The sequence below is a fragment of the Bos indicus genome, chromosome 18, assembly GCF_029378745.1.
Source record: "Bos indicus isolate NIAB-ARS_2022 breed Sahiwal x Tharparkar chromosome 18, NIAB-ARS_B.indTharparkar_mat_pri_1.0, whole genome shotgun sequence".
In the NCBI taxonomy this organism is placed as follows: domain Eukaryota; kingdom Metazoa; phylum Chordata; class Mammalia; order Artiodactyla; family Bovidae; genus Bos; species Bos indicus.
Genome location: NC_091777.1, coordinates 50,502,598 through 50,520,994, shown reverse-complemented (window position 1 = coordinate 50,520,994; position 18,397 = coordinate 50,502,598). Strand labels below are relative to the sequence as shown.

The following is an 18,397-nucleotide window of genomic DNA, read 5'->3' as shown; positions in this document are numbered from 1 at the left end:
GGCAGGGCCAGATTCAAGCCAGGCACACAGCACCTAGACAGATGGGGTCGGGGGGGGCCAGGCACAAGAAGAGCAACTCAGTGAAGCCAATGAACCACCAGCTCTGAGCCCACTTCTACCCCAGACCTGTCGTCATCCCCTCACCTCATGCAGCGCTAATGCTCAAATTATGAGCTTTGAGCCCATAAGCTCCAGATGTAAAAAAAAAAAAGACTCCACAAAATGGACTACAGATGTGTTTATTGGGGTGTCGTCACAGGGGGAAGGCAGTGAAGCGATGTTGCCTCCTGATCCCCAGTGTGGCCCCATCAAACAACTACCTCTCTTGTATAAATAAGTATAAAGACAGTAGAAAAGGAGCAACCCTCAGCCTGGAAGACCACGCCAGAGCTTTGGCTAAGGGGGAGGGGGTGCCTCTCTTCCCCCAGCCCAGCCTGGTGGGCCAGGAACCCAAAGTTAGGAGCAGGACAGAGGGGCTCCACCCACGCCTCAGGGTGCTGGGGTCTTTTGGTTTGGACCAGGTTGCCATCCCCACCCACCCTGCACCTCAGGCCCAACCAAGCAGGGCATCTTCCCTGCAGAGGCCGGCCGGAGAAGGGGTGCTCCTGAGGAAAGTAGCTGGGTCCCGAGCCAGGCCCATGTCTGCCTGGCGTCTGAAAGCCCTTGCTGCGACCGCAGCCCTCTAGGAGGAAGGAGACAGAAGAGGGCAGGAGGAGGAAGTCCCCAGCTGAGGCTGGTGCCTGAGGGTTGAGATGGTGCTGTCACAGTGGCAGCACGGGATGTGGCTGTGGTTTCGGTCGCCAGGGGGTCAGCAGTTCTCCAGGGAGCAGGGAAGGAGCCCATGGGGCCAGGGGCGGGTAGGACGGGGTGAACCGAGCCCTGCCCAGCGGTGTCAGCCCTCAGGCCCAACCCACAGCGCCACACCCTCAGAGCCTCTGCCAGCCTAGGCGGCCCCCAGATGAAGAGTGGGGGCTGTAACTGCTGGGTGGGAGGAGAGCTGCTGCGTTTGTTCACTAATGAGGTCTGGCTCTCCCGCCCCGCCAGCAGCCAGCCCGCAGAGGGAGGGGCTGTGGTTACCGTCACTCATGTGGTGACAGGCCTGAGGTCACGCCTGTACCGTGCAAGCATGTGCACTGCGTTCTTTCAGGGCGCGTGGTTTAGCTGCGGCCTCTGCATCCCCTCTTGGCTGGTCAGGGGCCCAGTCTGGTTCTGACTCAACTGCGGGCCCCAGCCAGGTCACACTGCCTCTCCGGTTCTTAACAACCTCCCATCTGGTCAAAGGGTGGGGCGGGCCCTCACCCGCATTTCCAAGGCCCTTCGGATCTTCCACGCTGGTCCTGCATGGTGTGCGATGCAACCTCTCCTATCCCTGGACTTTAGCTCCCCTGTGGCCAACCTCAGGCCCCCTCACATCTCGGGGCCCCTCCAGCCAGATGGGCGCCATCCAATAAATGAACCTGGTTGTGGACGAGCAGGTCAGCTCTGGGCCAGGCCCTGGAGCAGGCAGATCATGTTGTCCAGGCCCCAGAGGTAGCCGTCCTCGCGATTGCCTTCAACCCAGGGCAGCCTGTGGCTGAGCGTCTGGTGGTCAGGGAGGGCCACGGTCTTGCCGAAGTCAATCATCCAGACCTTGGCCAGGCCGGTGTGGTCGTGCACAAAGAGGAGGGAACTGCCTACCACCTGCAGAGGGAGAGGCAGGAGGTTAAAGGGAGGGGCAGGCACAGCCAAGGTCCCGGCCCCAGCAGACAGCTGAGAGGGTGGCTGATAGCATGGACTTTGGAGTTGGGCTGCCTGGGTTCAAGCCCCAGCTCTGTCACTTACAGGCTGCATGGCCCTGGGCAGGGGACTTTTAACTCTCCTTACCATTTACCTCGAAGACTGCTATGCATGTTATTTATAGGAAGTAATCCACATAAAACTCTTAAAAGACTTGCCTGTATAAATAAATACAAAACAGGGATTTCCCTGGTGGTCCAGTGGTTAAGAATCCGCGTTGCAATGCAGCGGACAAGGACTCGAGCAACTAAGCCTGAGTGCTGCAACTCAAGCCTGCACACTGCAACTAGAAAGAAGCCAGTGACTAGAGAAGCCCGAGAGCTGTAACTAAGACCTGACAGCTGAAATAAAAAAGTTTTTAATGTAAAATAGTGTTAGCTGTTACCCCTTTTCAAACTGGGGTACAAAATCCAATGCCTGCAGGATCCTAAATGGGTCAAAGGAGCCTGGTGGGGACTGAGGGTGTGGATAATGCCTCCTCATGGTCAGGGGCAGCAGCTACTCAGCCCCAGGGAATTGCTACTGGTGACCCGAGGCAAGTGGCTTCCTTTTTTCCAGGCTCAGTTTCCTCATCTGTAGAATGGGGATGACCTCCCTCCTTGGGATCATTGCAGCATTCCATGTTCCACAGCTCACAACCTGCCTTGTGGAGCTGGGCACACCGCCCTACGGAGATACTGGGCTGTTTTTTTCTTTTTAAATTAGAAATACAGGGCTTCCCTGGTGACTAAGTGGTAAAGAATCTGCCTGCCAATGCAGGAAACATGGGTTCGATCCCAGGTCCAGGAAGATCTCACATGCTGCGGACCAACAAAGCCGGTGCGCCGCAACTATTGAGCCTGTGCCCTAGAGCCCGGGAACCACAACTCCTGAAACACGCGCCCTAGAGCCTGTGCTCTGCAACAAGAGAAGCCACCGCGATGAGAAGCCTGCACACCGCAACCAAGGGTAGCCCCCGCTTTCTGCAACTAGAGAAAGCTCGAGCAGCAGCAGTGAAGACCCGGCACAGCCAAAAATAAATAAATAAAACTTTTTTTTTTTTTAATTAGCAACACAGTCCTTCCTCTTGTCTAACTACAGGTTTGCAAGCCCCTCCCTTTTGCTAGTTGGGTTTCAAACATCAGTTCTTCCAGGGAACACAGGTGACGGGGCAGCTGAGCAGGTGGCTGCCAGGAGAGGCACCGCCGCCCAGTTCTGGATGGCTGTTGGCACATGGGGCGGAGCCCAGGACTGCCACGTCTCCTGTGGTCCAAAGGAAACTAGAAATCCCAATTTTGGTGTGAAGTCTCAGGTTTTAAATCTTGGCAACTTGTTTTTTTTTCGGATTCAGTCACCAGGCAGGTGAAACCAAACACGAGGATAGAGGAGACAGAGTCCCCAAGCCTCCTCTTTGTGCCTCGCATTGTGAAGCTCGAAGGCAGTGATGGTGATGAGGGTGACAGTCAGTGATGACATGTGACAGTGAAAACTGGCACACACTGAGGGTTTCCTGTGGGCTGGGTTTCACCTAAGTTAATCCACTTAACCTTCACTACACCCAGGAGGCAGGTGCTCCTGGTGCCCTGTCCTACAGGTCAGGAGACAGGCCTGCAGAGCCACTGCCCAGGCAGCTGGGGTTCAAACACGGCCCGCTTGACTCCCAGATGTGGCTCTTTCGGCAGTCAGTGCTAACAGGAAAAAGAGGAGAGAGGGACTTGGAACAGAGAGATGGAAGAACGTAGAGATACACCTGGTGACGTCACCACAGACTTCCTGAGACAGCCCCAGAGAGGTGACGGCTTCCAAAGAGATAGACTGTGAAAGGGCGGGAAAGGCGAGGGGGAGAGCTGCCAAAGGAGGAATGCAGGGAACAATAACTGTAAGTAGCTATGGAGAATTCCCTGGCGATGCAGTGGTTAAGAATCCGCATTCCAGATCCCACGTGCAGTGAAGCAACTAAGCCCATGCGTGTGCAACAATGATTAAGCCTGTGCACTAGAGCCCAGGAACTGTAATGACTGAGCCCACACGCCCTAGAGCCCACACTCCGCAACGAGAGGCCACTGCAATGAGAAACCCTTGCACCACAACTAGAGAGTAGCCCCTGCTCTCCACAGCTAGAGTCCCAGTGCAGCCAAAGATAAAAAAAATAAATAAAATTATCTCCTTCAAAGAGAAAAGAATCTGCCTTCCAATGCAGGGAACTTAGGTTCAATTCATGGTCGGAGAACTAAGATTCCACATGCCACAGAGCAACTAAGCCTGAGCACCACAACAAAGATGTCTCATGCCACAGCTAAGGCCTGATACAGCCAAAAATAAAGAAAAATTATTTTAAATAATAATTATGGCTACAAAATCATCACAAGAGCTGGGAGCTCTTCTGCGCTCTGAACAGCACTCTATATTCGCTCAGGTCCACCTCAGCAGCTCCATAAGGAAGGTACTATTTTCCCTTCCTCTCCCACGAAGAAACCAAGGCCCAAGGGGGTAGGCCACATGTCCAGGGTCACATGGCAGGACCAGCCTTCACCCCAGGCTGTCTGCCTGCAGTCCGTGTTCCCAACTGTCCCCTCCCTGAAATTCCTGATGCTGCTTACCCTAAAGAAGCAAACTCCCAAACCTAGGGGAGGGGCCTCTTTTTTTTTTTTTGCCATGCCATAAGGCTTGTGGGATCTTAGTTCCCCGACTAGGGTTTGAACCCAGGCCCTGGTCAGTGAGAGTCCTCACCACTGGACCACCAGGGAATTCCCTCAGGGTCTCCTTTTATAGCTTTGGCAGGTGACTCTGTCAGCGGTTTCTCCTGAGGCCACCTGGACCCAGACACCCCCCGACACACACAGGGCCCTCTGTTCCCATGGCGGCTGGGGCTCACACCTCGTGGGTCCTGAAGAAAGGGGAGCTTTCCAGAGCTTCACGAAGTTCTTCTAGGCGTGCCACATACTTTCTCTGTGGGTGAGAGGGAAGATTTCTTGGTTAGTTCATGGACTTTGTGGGTCCTTACCCACCTTAAGATCTGACTCCATCTCATTCCCCCCAAAGGAGTGGGCAGACCCCAGCCAGGATCGGATAAGAGGAGCCATGGGGAAATGGGAGGGGGGCCAGGATTGGAGGCATCAGGGTGGCACAGATAAGAGTGTAGCTGGTAGATTACATGAATGCCCACAATTTCTAGCAGCTTTTCCTACCAAGAGGCAGACTCTTTCCCTTATAATCTAGGCTTGATCTTATGAGTTGCTTTGGTCAATAGAACCTTGTAGGAATGAAGGTGGCCATTCTGAGCTCAGTCATTGAGAGACCTTGGTTTTTCACTTGCTCTCTTGTTCTGCTGCTTCCACTGTGAGAACAAGCCCAGGCCAGCCTGCTGGGCGATCAAGCCAGGAGCTGAGACAGTGAGGCAGCCACCAGACATGACAGCAGGGCACTCCTGGACCTGCCAACCCTGACAAGGCAGTGAGCGATGCCAGCCCAGTGTCAGCTGAAGCAAACGATGGTTAACATGGGAGGAACAAGGATGTGGCGGTCCTACGCTTCTAAATCTGGGGGCATGGGTGTCCCGCTCACCAGGATTGTGTGGTTCCCGTCCACAAAATCCTCCAACACCTTTGTCACCTGCTCCAGCTTCTGCGTCTTCTTGAAGTTAGTGTTGCAGGTCCCATCGGCTTTCTGTAAGACGAGGGGTGTCATGGCTTTTCCTTCCCACACCCAACACCAAGCAGCCTCAGACACCTCTGGGGGGCAACTACCTGCCTCCAGGCTTACTTGCTGTTCAGGGGAAGCCAGCCACCTGGTCATACTCAGCCCCAGGTCATACTCCTGAGCAACCAGTCCTTCAGGTCTGACCTTGAACCCCCTGGATGAACCGGTCTAGCCAAGTGGGCTTTGGAGAGCTTTGGATCTGGCTTTGAATCATGGCTCTGATACTTCCTAACTCAGTGGCCTTGAGCAAGTCACTTCACCTGCCTCAACCTTGATTTCCTCATCTGGAAAATGGGATTGTGTTAATATCCACCTCCTAAAACTGGTATAAGGATTAGGATCCATAGCACAGTGCTGGGCACCACTCAATAAAGTGCTCAGTCGCTCAGTCATGTCTGACTCTTTGCGACCCTGTGGACTGTAGCCCGTCAGGCTCCTCTGTTCATGGAATTTTTCAGGCAAGAATACCGGAGATGCTTTCAAATTGTGGTGCTAGAAAAAACTCTTGAGAGTCCCTTGGACTTCAAGGAGCTCAAACTAGTCAATCCTAAAGGAAATCAACCCTGAATATTCGTTAGGAAGGACCGATACTGAAGCTGAAGCTCCAATACTGTGGCCACCTGAAGTGAAGAGCCGACTCATTGGAAAAGCCCCTGATGCTGAGAAAGACTGAGGACAGGAGAAGAAGGGGGCGACAGAAGATGAGATGGTTGGATGGCATCACCAACTCAATGGACATGAGTTTAAGCAAGTTCTGGAAGATGGCGAAGGAGAGGGACGCCTAGAGTGCTGCAGTCCACAGGGTTGCAAAGAGTCGGACGTGACTTAGCGACTCAACAACTCTAGGGGATCTTCCCTACCCAGGGATCAAACCTGCGTCTCTTGCATCTCCTGCATTGCCAGGCAGATTCTTTACCACTGGGCCATCTGAGAAGCTCCCATACTACACTTGATCTTAGTCAAAAGGCAGAGAAGCAGTAAAATAAAGGAGACTAATGTTATTTGTTATGTCTGAGAGAGGTACAAAGGGCCCCCTGAGTCATCCTGCCAGGCTATGCCAGGTGCCCTGTGGGCAATGGTAACACAGAGGTAACAGCACAGGTGTAATCAGATGAGGGAGGCAGATACTGAAATAAGATCATCATAAAGGGAGATAAGATACGGGAGTGTGGGAAGTTAGGAGGAGGTGAAGAGAAGCCCTGAACTAGTAGGACAGAAATCAAGGTGGGCTTCCCAGAGGAAGTGGAATTTGGAAGGAGACTGGGAAGTAACTGAGAGTCAGTCAACCAGGGGAAGGGGGAAGAGCAGTCCTGGCACAGGAAACAGCAAGTGCAGAGGGCCTGTGGCCGGAGATAGGAGGACCCTTTCAAAGAAATGAGTACTTCACTGTGCCATCCACAGGGGCTTGTGGCACACCCACAGAGAGCTAATACACAGGGAAAAGAAAGGAAGGAAGGAAGCAGAGCGGGAGGAAAATCTCTCTCTCTGCAATGATGAGGAAAACTCTCCAGGACCATGCTATCTTTTGTAAGAAAGAGAGGAAAATGTAGGCTGCATTTGTTTGTATATAGAGGAAGAAATATAAGTAACTGATCAAGTGGTTCCCCATGAGGATGTGTGGCGTTGCGGGGGGTGGGGGCACAGAACAGGAAGGAGAGCAACAGGGTTGGGAGAGAGATTTCCTTTACATTATTTTGACTTTCAAACTGTGGTGGATAGCTATTCACACAATTAGATTTAATTTACAAAAAAGAAAAGAAGAAGAAGAAAAAAGAGAAAACTTTTCTGCATAAGAAGGAAAAAGCCCATCCAGCTGCTGTGTCAGAAGATGGATCAGAGTGGGTGGGTCCAGCATCTGGGAGCCCAGGGCGGCTGGGGTAGGAGAAGATGGGGCTGGACTCAGACAGGGCCTCGGGGAGGGGGAAAGAAGGTGGAATCAAGAGACTTTCAGGCAGGTGGATAAACAAAACTTGGTCTGTGGCAGACATGGCAGGAACAGGGAAGCGGACCTCTCCCAGCCTGTTTTTCCATCCTCTGCAGTCTCCTGCTCGCTCTCCAAATCTGGCATCTTTCCAGTTTTTTCTGACACCCTAGTTGGTTGGTTTTTCTGTCACTCTGTCTCAGACCTAGCTCTTAGCCCTCCGGAAACAGGCCAGCAGCTCCTGGGCCTCACCTTGATGCCCTCGATCCGGAAGCCCAGGGTGGAGGTTGAGCTCACGGTCTCCCTCCACTGCATGTAGCGGGGCTTGGTGACCGCACACTGGGCATGCTCCTCGGGGGTGGGGGCCCCGGGGTCCACAGCCACCATCTTCTCATACATGTCCTTCCGGGGCCGGGGCCGTTCTCGCGCCTTCACCAGCTCCTCCTCCAGGTAGGTCCTGGGACACAAAGGATGTAACAAGGGAAACTATGAAGAACAAAGCTGGAGGACTTTTACTCCCTGATATCAAGGAGTGTTATAAAACTATAGTATGGCACAAGAATAGACAAACAGATCAGTGAACTGGGACAGAGTCCACAAACAGACACACAAGTACATTCACCTGATTTATGACAAGGAAGGCACTGCAATTCAATGGGGAAGGAGCAGTCTTTTCAATGATACTGGGTCAACAAGATATCCATACGGAAAGGGAAAATGAACCTCGATCCCTGCCTCACACCATATATAAAAATTACATCTAGATGGATTGCAGATCTAAATGTGAAAGTTAAAACTAAGCTTGTAGGGGTTTCCCTGGTACCTCAGTGGTAAAGAATCTGTCTGCCAATGCAGGAGACACAGGTTTGATCCCTGGTCCAGGAAGATCCCACATGCCACAGAGCAACTAAGCCCATATGCCACAACTATTGAACCTGTGCTCTAGAGCCCAGGAACCATAACTGCTACTGAGCCTGCACACCCTAGAGCGCGTGCTCTGCAACAAAGAGAAGCCACTGCAATGGGAAGCCTGTGCACCACAACTAGAGAGTAGCCCCTACTCGCTGCACCTGGAGAAAAGCCCTCGTGGCAACAAAGACCCAGCACAGTCAAAAATAAGTAAATAATTAAAAAAAAAAAAAACCTGTAGAAGAAAACACAGGAGATCACTGTGATCTTAAAGTAGGCAGATTTCTTTAAAAGCTACTAACCATAATGAAATAAATTGATAAACTGTACTACATTAAAAGTACTTCTGTTTATCAAAAGACATGAAGAGAGTGAAATGGGAGACCTGGAGAGAGAGAGAATGGTTTGTGTGTGTGTGTGTGTGTGTGTGTATGTGTTTGTATCTCCAGCAAAGGACGTGTATCCAAAATACAAATCTTTATAACAATAAGAGAGCCCAGTCAAAAAATGAGCAAAATGAAATAGTAAAATGGGCAGTTTTCAAAAGAGGATATCCAAATGGCTAATCAATGCTTAATTTCTTTGGTCATCAGAGAAATAGAAATTAAAACAATAAAGAGATACCCACCAAGATAGCTAAAAGTAGTAAAACAGGTAATACAAAGCCTTGATGACAAGATAGAACAACTGGAACTCTCATACACTGCTGATGGGGAAGGATGCTAGTACAACCACTTTGAAGATTGGCTTAAGACTTCCCTGGTGGTCCAGTGAATAAGATTCTGTGCTCCCAGTGCTGGGGGCCCAGTTTGATCCCTGGTTAGGGAACTAAATCCCACATGCCACAACTAAAGATCCCACATGCCACAAGCTGGACCTGGTACAGCGAAATAAATAATTAAGTATTGTTTAAAAAGAAGAAGATAGGTTTGGTGCTATTTTCAAAAATGTCCACCCAACCCTTTGCCTCTGCCCCATGGCTGCCCCTGAACCTACCTGCTGCCCATCTTGCAGTCCATGATGGAGGGGTTCTCAAAGTCTGCCAGCAGATCTTCCATCTGGTTAAAGGTCTGGCCATCCCGCTGCACTACGCCATAGTAGGCTGGCACAAAAGGCCGCAGGGGGTCACGCATCAGCTGCTCCAGGCTGCGCTGCTCATACTGACAGAAACGCTTCAGAATCCAACCATCTTCTCCTGCCTGAAAGTTCCCTGTGAGCAGCCATCAACAAGAGGGTCAGAAACTGAATGAGCCACTTCCCCGTGTGTCTCAGATCCTGGCCACCATCATCTTGCCTGACCCATCTGCAATACTTTCTCTCCCTCCCTGCAGCTCTCAAAATCTTGGCCAGGGGAATGTATTTGAATCAGTTCTAATGAGGTGGATGAACCTAGAGCCTATTATATTGAAGTAAGTCAGAAAGAGAAGTATAAATATTGTATACTGATGCATATATATGGAATCTAAAAAGATGGATTTATTTTCAGGGAGGCAATGGAGAAACAGACATAGAGAATGGATCTATGGACATGGAGGGAGGGGAGAGGGTGAGATGTATCCAGAGAGTAACATGGAAACTTACAATACCATATGGAAATAGCCAATTCCCATAGCCAATGGGAATTTGCTGTAGGATTCAGGGAACTCAAACAGGTGCTCTATGACAATCTAAAAGGGTGGAATGGGTAGGGAGATGGGAGTTTGGGGAGGGAGGGGACATGGGTGTACCTATGGCTGATTCTTGTTAATGTATGACAGAAAACCACAAAATACTGTAAAGCAATTATCCTTCAATTAAAAAAAAATCTTGGCCACAGTTGGTGAAGGAAGGGCCTAGTTCTGCATTTTTGTTTAAACAGAGTCAGATTCCCAGCAGACTATGTTCTCATTTGTTTTGTAATTTTGGATTATGAGCTCACGATCAGCAGTGAGAACTTTTGTGACAGCTGAGTCAAGAGCATGACTCTCCAGAGCTGATATTCATTTGCTTCAGCCTGGAGTCCCAGAGCGCTAACAAAACGGACCTTGTTAATTCACAAATCTGGCATTTCCTGGGCCGTGCAGAGAGTGTAGATTAGAATGACAGATAGTATTTTCAGATTATATTTTCCAAAATGTCTGTAACGGTAATCACGAACCCTTCTCCTGGGGTATTTGTTTTGTTTTCATCATATATATATGATGAGTAAAGAGTAGCTCATGTCCACACACTCTTCTAGAATTTTGCCACTCCAATCAAGAAGTGGAATCTAATTCTTTAATCCTTTTCCCCTTGATTCTGACAGAATCTTGCTTCTTATGGCAGAAGCAACACTATGACTTCAGAGTCTGAGACGCAGCCTCCACTTTGTTATCACAGACCCTTGCCTTTCAGTCCTGAGCTACCAAGTAAGAAATCTGACTGCTGAGGCACCATACTGTGAAGAAGCCCAAGCAGCCACACTGAGAAGTCACACATGGGCTTTCCAGCTGGCAGCCCCAACGGAGAACCAGCCAACAGCCAGCATCAACTGCCTGGTGTGTGAATGAGTGAATCTCCAAAGGTTTCCAGCCTGCAGCCTTCAACTGTCCTAGCTGAATTCCCAGGTATCATGACGCAGCAATAAGCCATCCCGGCTATGCTCTGTCTGAATTCCTGACCCAAAACTTATGAGTGTAATAATATGGTTGTTTTATTCCACTAAGTTGTTTGTTTGTTTTTTTAACCACTAAGTTTTGAATTTTCTGTTTTCTGTTTTTTTTAACTCAGCAATAGTAACTAGGATACATACAGATGGCAGGCCTGTGTTGACAGTTTTGGTGGTGGGGGGCGGGGGGGACTTTGCCTTTCTCTGACTCAGATCTGAGGATGAACAGGAAGATAAGTTCCCTTCCCTTTGCTCATAGGAACAATTTGTCTAGTCTAGCCCACTGCCAGTTTTTGTAAAAAGAAGGAAAAAAAAAAGGCTTTATTGGAACACATTATCTATGTCTGCTTATATGTTGCAAAAACAGAGTTGAGTACTTTACATTTATTATCTAGCCCTTGACCAAAAATGCTAGATGCTTGGCCTCATGCTACTATGTGCTTAAGACACCATGCTAAGTCCTGGGGGGGGGAAAAACATTAAAGCTGTTGTTTGTTGTTGTTTAGCCACTAAATTGAGTCCAACTCTTTTCGACCCCATGGACTGTAGCCCGCCAGGCTCCTCTGTCCATGGGATTTCCCAGGCAAGAATACTGAAATGGCTTGCTATTTCCTTCTCCAAAGGATCTTCCCTACCCAGGAATCGAATCCCCATCTTTTGCATCAGCAGGTGGGTTCCTTACCACTGAGCCAACAGGGAAGCCCCATAGCTGTTGTTTCCTGGGGGCCTACTCTGCTCCAGACACAGGATGGGGACAGGGACTGGGAGCTGCCATTTAGGAGGGGTAGGGCCCCAGTGAGGGAAAGTAACTTGCCCAGGGCCATCCACAAATAAAGAGCAGAATTCGGATTCAAGCTCAGGCCCCTCTGTCTCCGTGGTCAAGGTTTGCCCCCCACCACCCTGACACCATTCTAACAGGACACAGCCCTCCACCCTGAGGTGCGAATGGCCCGGCCCAGCCTAAGCATGCGCCGCAACGGCTCCAGGAGCTGGAGACTGCCACTTAGCCCATTTTACAGATGGGGACCTAAAGGACAAACAGCGGTTCCTTCCCCCGCTCCAGGCATCTCTGCCCAGATCGGGCTGCCCCCCAGCCACCCTTCTCCCCGCCCCGCTCTCACCAGAGTGTCCAGACAGCTGGACCCAAGGGTAGTGTTTTCGGAAGGAGACCACAAAGGGCGAATACTTCAGAACTGTCTTCAGCTTCTTCCACGGCTTGTTCTGTGTGGGGCAGAGAGGGTGGGGTCAGGGTTGAGGCCAGGAAGGGAGGATGAGGCGAGTGCCCTGAGAGGGAACCAAGGGGCAAGCCTGGGGTCTTTCCAAGGGCCAGTGGGGCTTCCTGGGATCGCTGGGCTTAAGCTCATTGGGGTGAGCAAAGCTCACTTACTTTAGTAATCATGAGCACCCTCCAAAGCCTCAGCAAAGGTGAGAAGAGTCCCTTTCCATTTATCTCAGTGTCATCACTTCTTTTTTTGGCTGCACAGCATAAGGGATCTCCCCCAGTCAGGGATCGAACCCTATATCGGGAGCACAGAGTCTTAACCACTGGACCACCAGGGAAGTCCCTCAGTGTGATCACTTTCTATCTGTGTCTCTCTGTCCTTCTCAAAGAAGTAAAGATAGGCTAGGTTTTGTAGTCACCAGTAACACCCTACATCTTTCCATGACATACACACACCAAAAGTGGGGAAGCCTGCTGTTCCTGAATGAAGTCAGATCTTCCAGGGAAAATGATAAAGGAGTTGATGGATAGAGGCGGAACAACAGAGAGAGAGAAATAGAGACAGGGGGCAAAGTGATGACTGGGACAAAGATAGAGACTGTGGTGGCCCTAACAGCTGCTCACCAAAGACCTCAGGCTTGTCTCCCTGCCAGGAATACCCCTGCCCTCTCAAACTTAGCTTTGGCCAATGAAATGTAAGTGGAAGTGTCACTTTTAGATGGAGTCTTAAAGCCAGTGAGTGACTCCATGTTCGTTTTCCTATTAAAGAAGGGGGGGGGGGGGCGTGGCAGGGCACTGTGGCAAGAGAAACAGCAGCTGAGTGAAGACAGCATGGAGCAGGGGCCCCTCGCCTCACCCATCACTTCTGAGGGCCCATGTTCAATCCCTGGTCAGGGAACTAAGATCGCACAGGCAGCACAGCCTAAAGAGAAGAAAAATCCTTCCTTGCTTCAAGTCATTAAGTTTGGGCGCTGTTTGTTACTACAGCAATCCTGACCTCTTCCCACTGACACAGAGTTACCAGAAGAGAAAGAAACAGAGAAACAGAATGGGAGACAGGGTAATGACAGAGAAAGAAAATGAAACATAGATGCAGAGAAAAGGTGGCAGCAAATAAAACAGAGAAGCCAACAGAAAACAAGGATTCAGTTGTATCCTGTTGACTCAACCAAGAGCATCTGCACACACACACCCATGTGTGTACACACACACACATGCATGCACACATGCATGCTAAGTCACTTCAGTCCTGTCCGACTCTGTGTGACCCTGTAGACTGTAGCCCACCAGGCTCCTCTGTCCATGAGATTTCCCAGGCAAGAATACTGGAGTGGGTTGCCATGCCCTCCAGGGGATCTTCCTGACCCAGGAACCAAACTCGAATCTCTTACGTCTCCTGCATTGGCAGGTGGGTTCTTTACACTAGTGTGCATGCACACACACACACAAATACCTTCTCTGCTCCAAGCACATACCAAACTCTTAGCAAGGATTGGGAAAATGAGTTGTATCCAGAGAAAAAAACCTACATGGCTCATCTCCCTCCACTGAGGGTCAAAGTCATGTTGTCTCCTATACCCTGAAAACCCCGTTACCTAGCAGACATCTAATGGATGGTGGGAAGGTCAAACACAGACCAGAGAGTTGGACTGCAGGACTCAGGAAAGGTTCTCCCCTCCCCTCTCCAGCTGCCAGCCATGGAGAGGAGATGATGAATGAAGGTTCCTGTTTACTAAGCACCTGGAACAATCTAGGCACAATGACAAAGGCTCAGTGTGGCATAACCCACCTAATCCTAAAAACACCATCCCAGGACGATTGTTGACTGTATTACAGGGGTGGAAAGACTCAGAGGGGTGAAGTCACCTGCCTAAATCACACAGTGTACTGTTGGGGTTCTATCTCTGGTCTGCCTCCACTGCCCTGGGGTTATCCACCACAGCCCTGCCAGATTACAAGCCTTGACTGAGAGCAGAACTGAGGTTGCCATGGTTACAAGCATGTCCCCAGTCATGGCCTGACACAGAATAAGTGCTCCAAAAATATAGTTTGGGTTGAAGGAAGTTGACTGAGAGTGTGTTTTTCTTTCTTTCTTTTAATCATAAGCAGATTCAGTATCTTCTTTATCTCTTTTTTCTTAGATCTGATGGTTAATCTGGGCTGTCTCAGATTTCATCATGCCCTTAGCTCACATGTCCCCCGCTCCCCACCGCCCCAGTCCAGGAAGCCCCTCTTTGATACCCTAGGTCTGGCCAGTCACCTTCTCTGGACTCCCACAACCCGGTGGGCTTCCCCCATCCCAGCCCTGACCCCTCCGAGCTGTCACTGCCTGTGATGGGTCTGTCTCCTCCCAGTGACCTGGGAGCTCCATGCAGGCAGGATGTGTTCCCGGCAAAGCCAACATGGAGCCAAACACATAGCAGGGACTTGGGGACTGTCTATTGCCTGATTAGAAGGATGCATGTGAGAAGGAAGGAAGGGGGGAGGAAAGGAAGAAAGTAGCTGGGTCTTTAAGGTCAGATGGGATTTCAAAACGAAGGGGGCAGGAAGTGAGGGGTATTCTGGGCAGTGGGAATGGCTTGAGCAACAATCGGAGGCAGGATGGCAGCAGTGTGTTCGGGGAACAGCACGTACTTAGGCTCCGTTGCAACAGCAGAAGGGGTCAGGAGGGGAGAAGGGAAGCTGAACAGAGGAAGGAGCCTGGAGACAGGAAGCTCTGAACTCAGGACCAAACTCCTGGTCACTATCAAGAAAGCCCTGGGGAACCATGGAAGACTCTGGAGCTGGGCACCTTCAAATATTAGTCACAGCTGGGCCCTGGAGACAAATTCTAGAGGATGAGGAAACACTGAAGACAGAAAGGCTCAGAGGAAGGCAGATGAGGAGGGATGGATCCACACATTATAGGGGTGAAAATGCCTGGGTTTTCAACTCAGTCAGAACTGAGTTAGAATCTAGGCTCCGACTGGACAAGGCCAACTCTAAGCAAGTGATCTCACCTCTCCAGGCCTTAGTGTCCCCTCTGTAAAATGGAGATAATAATCCCAAACTTACAGTGCTGTTATAAAGATTCAACGAGTTAATAATACACAGCACTCAGAAAAAGTGCCTAGCGTTCAGTAAAAGTTGGAATCTGTGTCTTCCAAGGTCTGTGACTTTGGATGAGTCTCTGTGCTTCAGTCTCCTCATCTGTAAAATGGAGATAATAGAATCTTCCTCATAGGGCTGCTGTGAAGTTTAAATGTGTTGATACAAGCCAAGAGTTCAGCACAGGGACTTCCCTGGCGGACCAGTGGTTTGGACTCTGCACTCCCAATGCAAGGGGAGCAGGTTTGATCCCTGATTGAGGAGCTTAAATCCCTTGTGCAGCAAGCTGCAACCAAAAAATAAATAAATCAACAAAAGAGCTTGGCACAGGGCTTGGCATAAGTGAGTGAGAGCTGTTGCTTTCCTTTTTTTTTTTTTTTGAGAGTTTTTTTTTTTTTTTCCCTTCATTCACTCCAGCTCAGCTGCTCTGAGATGCCAAGGAGGTGAGGGAATAGGGAGAGGGAACAGCAACAGCAGAGCCTCAGAGGGTCAGTGCAGGCAGGCTGGGGCAGGTCTATCTGTTACACCTGCGGCCACATGTGTGAGCATGTTCAGAGAGCAAAGCATGTGGGGTGAGTGGGGCTCAGGGCAGACTCCAGCCAGGGGCCCCAGGACAATGGGAGGCTCCAGCAGACTGACCCATGGGAGGCTCTCATACCTGCACTGACCCTCCCTCCCTGAACCTGCCCTGCCAGCCCTCCTGATTCACCAGCAGAGAACCGCACCCAAGCTGAGGATAGAGGATGTAAACAAGAGATTGCAGGAGCACCCTGGGGATCTGGGGGTAATGCAGTGGGGAGATGGGAGAGTCCTTGGCTGGGGTCCCTTAGCGTTTGGGGTTCACACAGCCCTTTGAGAATGATAAAAAAAAAAAAAATACTGGGTGCTTGCTCCCTACAGAAGTGAATGAGCTTAGAGTGTTGAAGACTGATGATCCCTTAAGGCAACTACGGGCCCCAGACTAAGCAGAGTGGGGTAGAAAGTGCACCCTTTCTGTCTCCCTAAACTAGTATGCTTTAAAGTCTGGGCGGGGTGGGGGGGGGGGGCGGTCACAGACTGTCCAGAGGATCCAACAGAAGTCACAGACCCTTGCTGCAAAAGCATGTGTATATACTCACAGGACTCACGCAACTTTTAGGGGTTCCTGGGTGCCATGAAGTTGACCAGCAGCCATCCATTTTAGACCCCAGGACTGGAGGCGGGGGAAAGGAGAGAATGAAGAGGAGGGCGCCTGGAGAGCTAGGAACCCTGCTGTCAGAGGGAAGAGGTTGGTGGATGGAAGAGGTGCCTGGAGATAAAACTGCTGGTGGAGTTCTAGAGAACTTCTCAAAGGAAAGGCGGGGGTGGGAGAGTTGGGGGGTGGGCTATGGGGTCTGTGGGGGTCTGGCTCAAGGGTGCAATGGGTCCCACTCACCCCAGATCTGTCCTCGGGGTCGCTGGCACCTCCGCCCCCAGCCACCACGTCATCCTCAGACTCGTCGAAAGAGGAGGCAGAGGAGAAGCCACCACTGCCCGCCTCAAGCTGGGAGGGGGGTCCCCCTGGTCGAGCCTCAGGCTCAGGGGTCTCCGGAGTGATAATGAGGCGGGGCACAGGGGTCAGGGTGCTACCCTCCAGGTGAGAGTACAGGTGAGTCACCAACTCCCTGTGTTCTGGTTCTTCTAATGAGTCATCTTGGTTGGGCTCCCCCAAAAGGCAGTCTGTCCTAGGCTCCGTCTGGGGTCCGTCAGTGCCGGGCTGTGACCACAATCCATCGGTATCTTGTGTTGGGAAACCACCGGGGTCAAGCTGCTTCCAGGCTGTTTCAGTGTCCTGTTGTATCTGGGAGCCATCAGTGTGCAGCTCCGTCCAGGAGTCTTCGGTACCTTTTTGCGTCCTGGAGCCCTCGGTAAACGGTTGTTTCCAAGAGCTGTCAGCACTGCGCTCTGTTGAGAGAGGGACCCCCTCTGGCTGGGTCCGGACGCTTGACCTGTTCTGGGTGCAGAGGTTATCAGCCCTGGGCTTGGCCCTCTCTGACTGGGTCTGTGACCCATATTTTTCTAGTTCTGTCCAGGGCCCGTCAACCCCTGGCTGTGCCCAGAGGTTAGTCCTCTGGGGCTGAGACTGGAGGTCAGTCCTGTGTGGATCAGCCCAAAAGCCATCTGTCCCAGTCTCTGTCCAGTCACCGGCTGTCTCCAGCTCTGACCAGTGGCTGCTCCCTCCTAGATGTGTCCGGAGAATGGACTTGCCTGGCTCCGTCGTTGGGTTGGGCCGCTCCGTCTCCGCTCCGAGGCCAGCTGCTTCAGGCTCAGCCCGTCCGTCGGCCCCCGACTCAAGCCCGAGGCTGGCCCTCTCGGGCTCGGTGTGGCGGTTGGACTCCTCGGTTCGGGCCCGGGGCCCGCCCCCTTCCGGCCGCCCCACCGGGCCCCCTGCTCCGGGCCCAGGTCGTTGCTGCCCTGGCTGCCGCCGCCGCCCCCCTCGCGGCGCCGCCAGTCCCATGCGGGCTGCCGCCGGCAGCGCCTGGGCCTCCGCCTCGCTCAGGCTTCCCCGGCACGGGCAGCGCCTCATGCCCGTTCGCAAGGTTCGGGCTTCAACCGGGCCCAGCCCCTCCTGTCCCTTTAAATCCCGCGAGGGGTGTGGCTGGGGAGCCCCAATTCGCGGGTTCCGGCCCTCGGAGCTCCAGCCCGCCCAGCCACGGAGGGGTTAACCGATACTCCCTCCTCCATCCAGGGGAAAGCCCCGAAGCCCCGCCTCGCCGGACGTGACGTTAGGGACGGGCCTTATCTGGCTCCTCCCACCTTCTTTGACTGGGTGGACTGTGAATCCCTGACAGGTCGTGTTTGTGGGGCTGGTGTCCTGATCGCGGACGAGTAGACCCCTCTATACACCCTCGCAACTAGTCCAAACTCGCCACACCCTCGACTGGCTAGTTTAGTCTCCTATAACCCCCTGCGACGAGTCCAGCAGCCCCCTCATTCTTCACGCAGCGCCGGGAAGGACTTTCAGAGACTTGGGAATTCTATTTGCGTCAGTTGAGACCCGCCTCTGCTAGTTCCTAGCCGCATCCCCATGAGGGAGTGACTTCCACTCCCAACCCCTTGTCTGAGCCCCAGACTCAGTTTTCTCATCTGTAAAATGAGGATACGTTACTTTATTGTTTGGAAAAAGGTGTGTTCGGTGTCACAGGAGCCAATTACTTTT

General features: G+C 51.6%; 1 protein-coding gene across 1 annotated transcript; it reads right to left on the bottom strand.

The window, feature by feature from the left end:
- Positions 1-223: 223 nt before the first annotated feature.
- ITPKC (inositol-trisphosphate 3-kinase C) lies at positions 224-17,921 on the bottom strand. The gene is made up of 7 exons (XM_019978816.2): positions 16,634-17,921; positions 12,032-12,131; positions 9,281-9,494; positions 7,628-7,832; positions 5,320-5,421; positions 4,633-4,704; positions 224-1,680 (listed from the first exon to the last, which is right to left on the bottom strand). Exons 1-7 carry the CDS (start codon positions 17,762-17,764, stop codon positions 1,477-1,479), a joined length of 2,028 nt encoding a protein of 675 aa, XP_019834375.2. The 5' UTR covers positions 17,765-17,921; the 3' UTR covers positions 224-1,476.
- Positions 17,922-18,397: the final 476 nt, after the last annotated feature.

Bases quoted from the DNA above. Each gene is read 5' to 3' on its own strand.
- ITPKC (XM_019978816.2), bottom strand. From the start codon at position 17,764: ATGAGGCGCTGCCCGTGCCGGGGAAGCCTGAGCGAGGCGGAGGCCCAG. The intron at 7,833-9,280 runs GTAGGTTCAGGG...TTTGTGTCCCAG, and splicing joins GACTGCAAGATGGGCAGCAG to GACCTACCTGGAGGAGGAGC. The intron at 5,422-7,627 runs GTGAGGCCCAGG...CTCGTCTTACAG, and splicing joins TCCGGATCGAGGGCATCAAG to AAAGCCGATGGGACCTGCAA.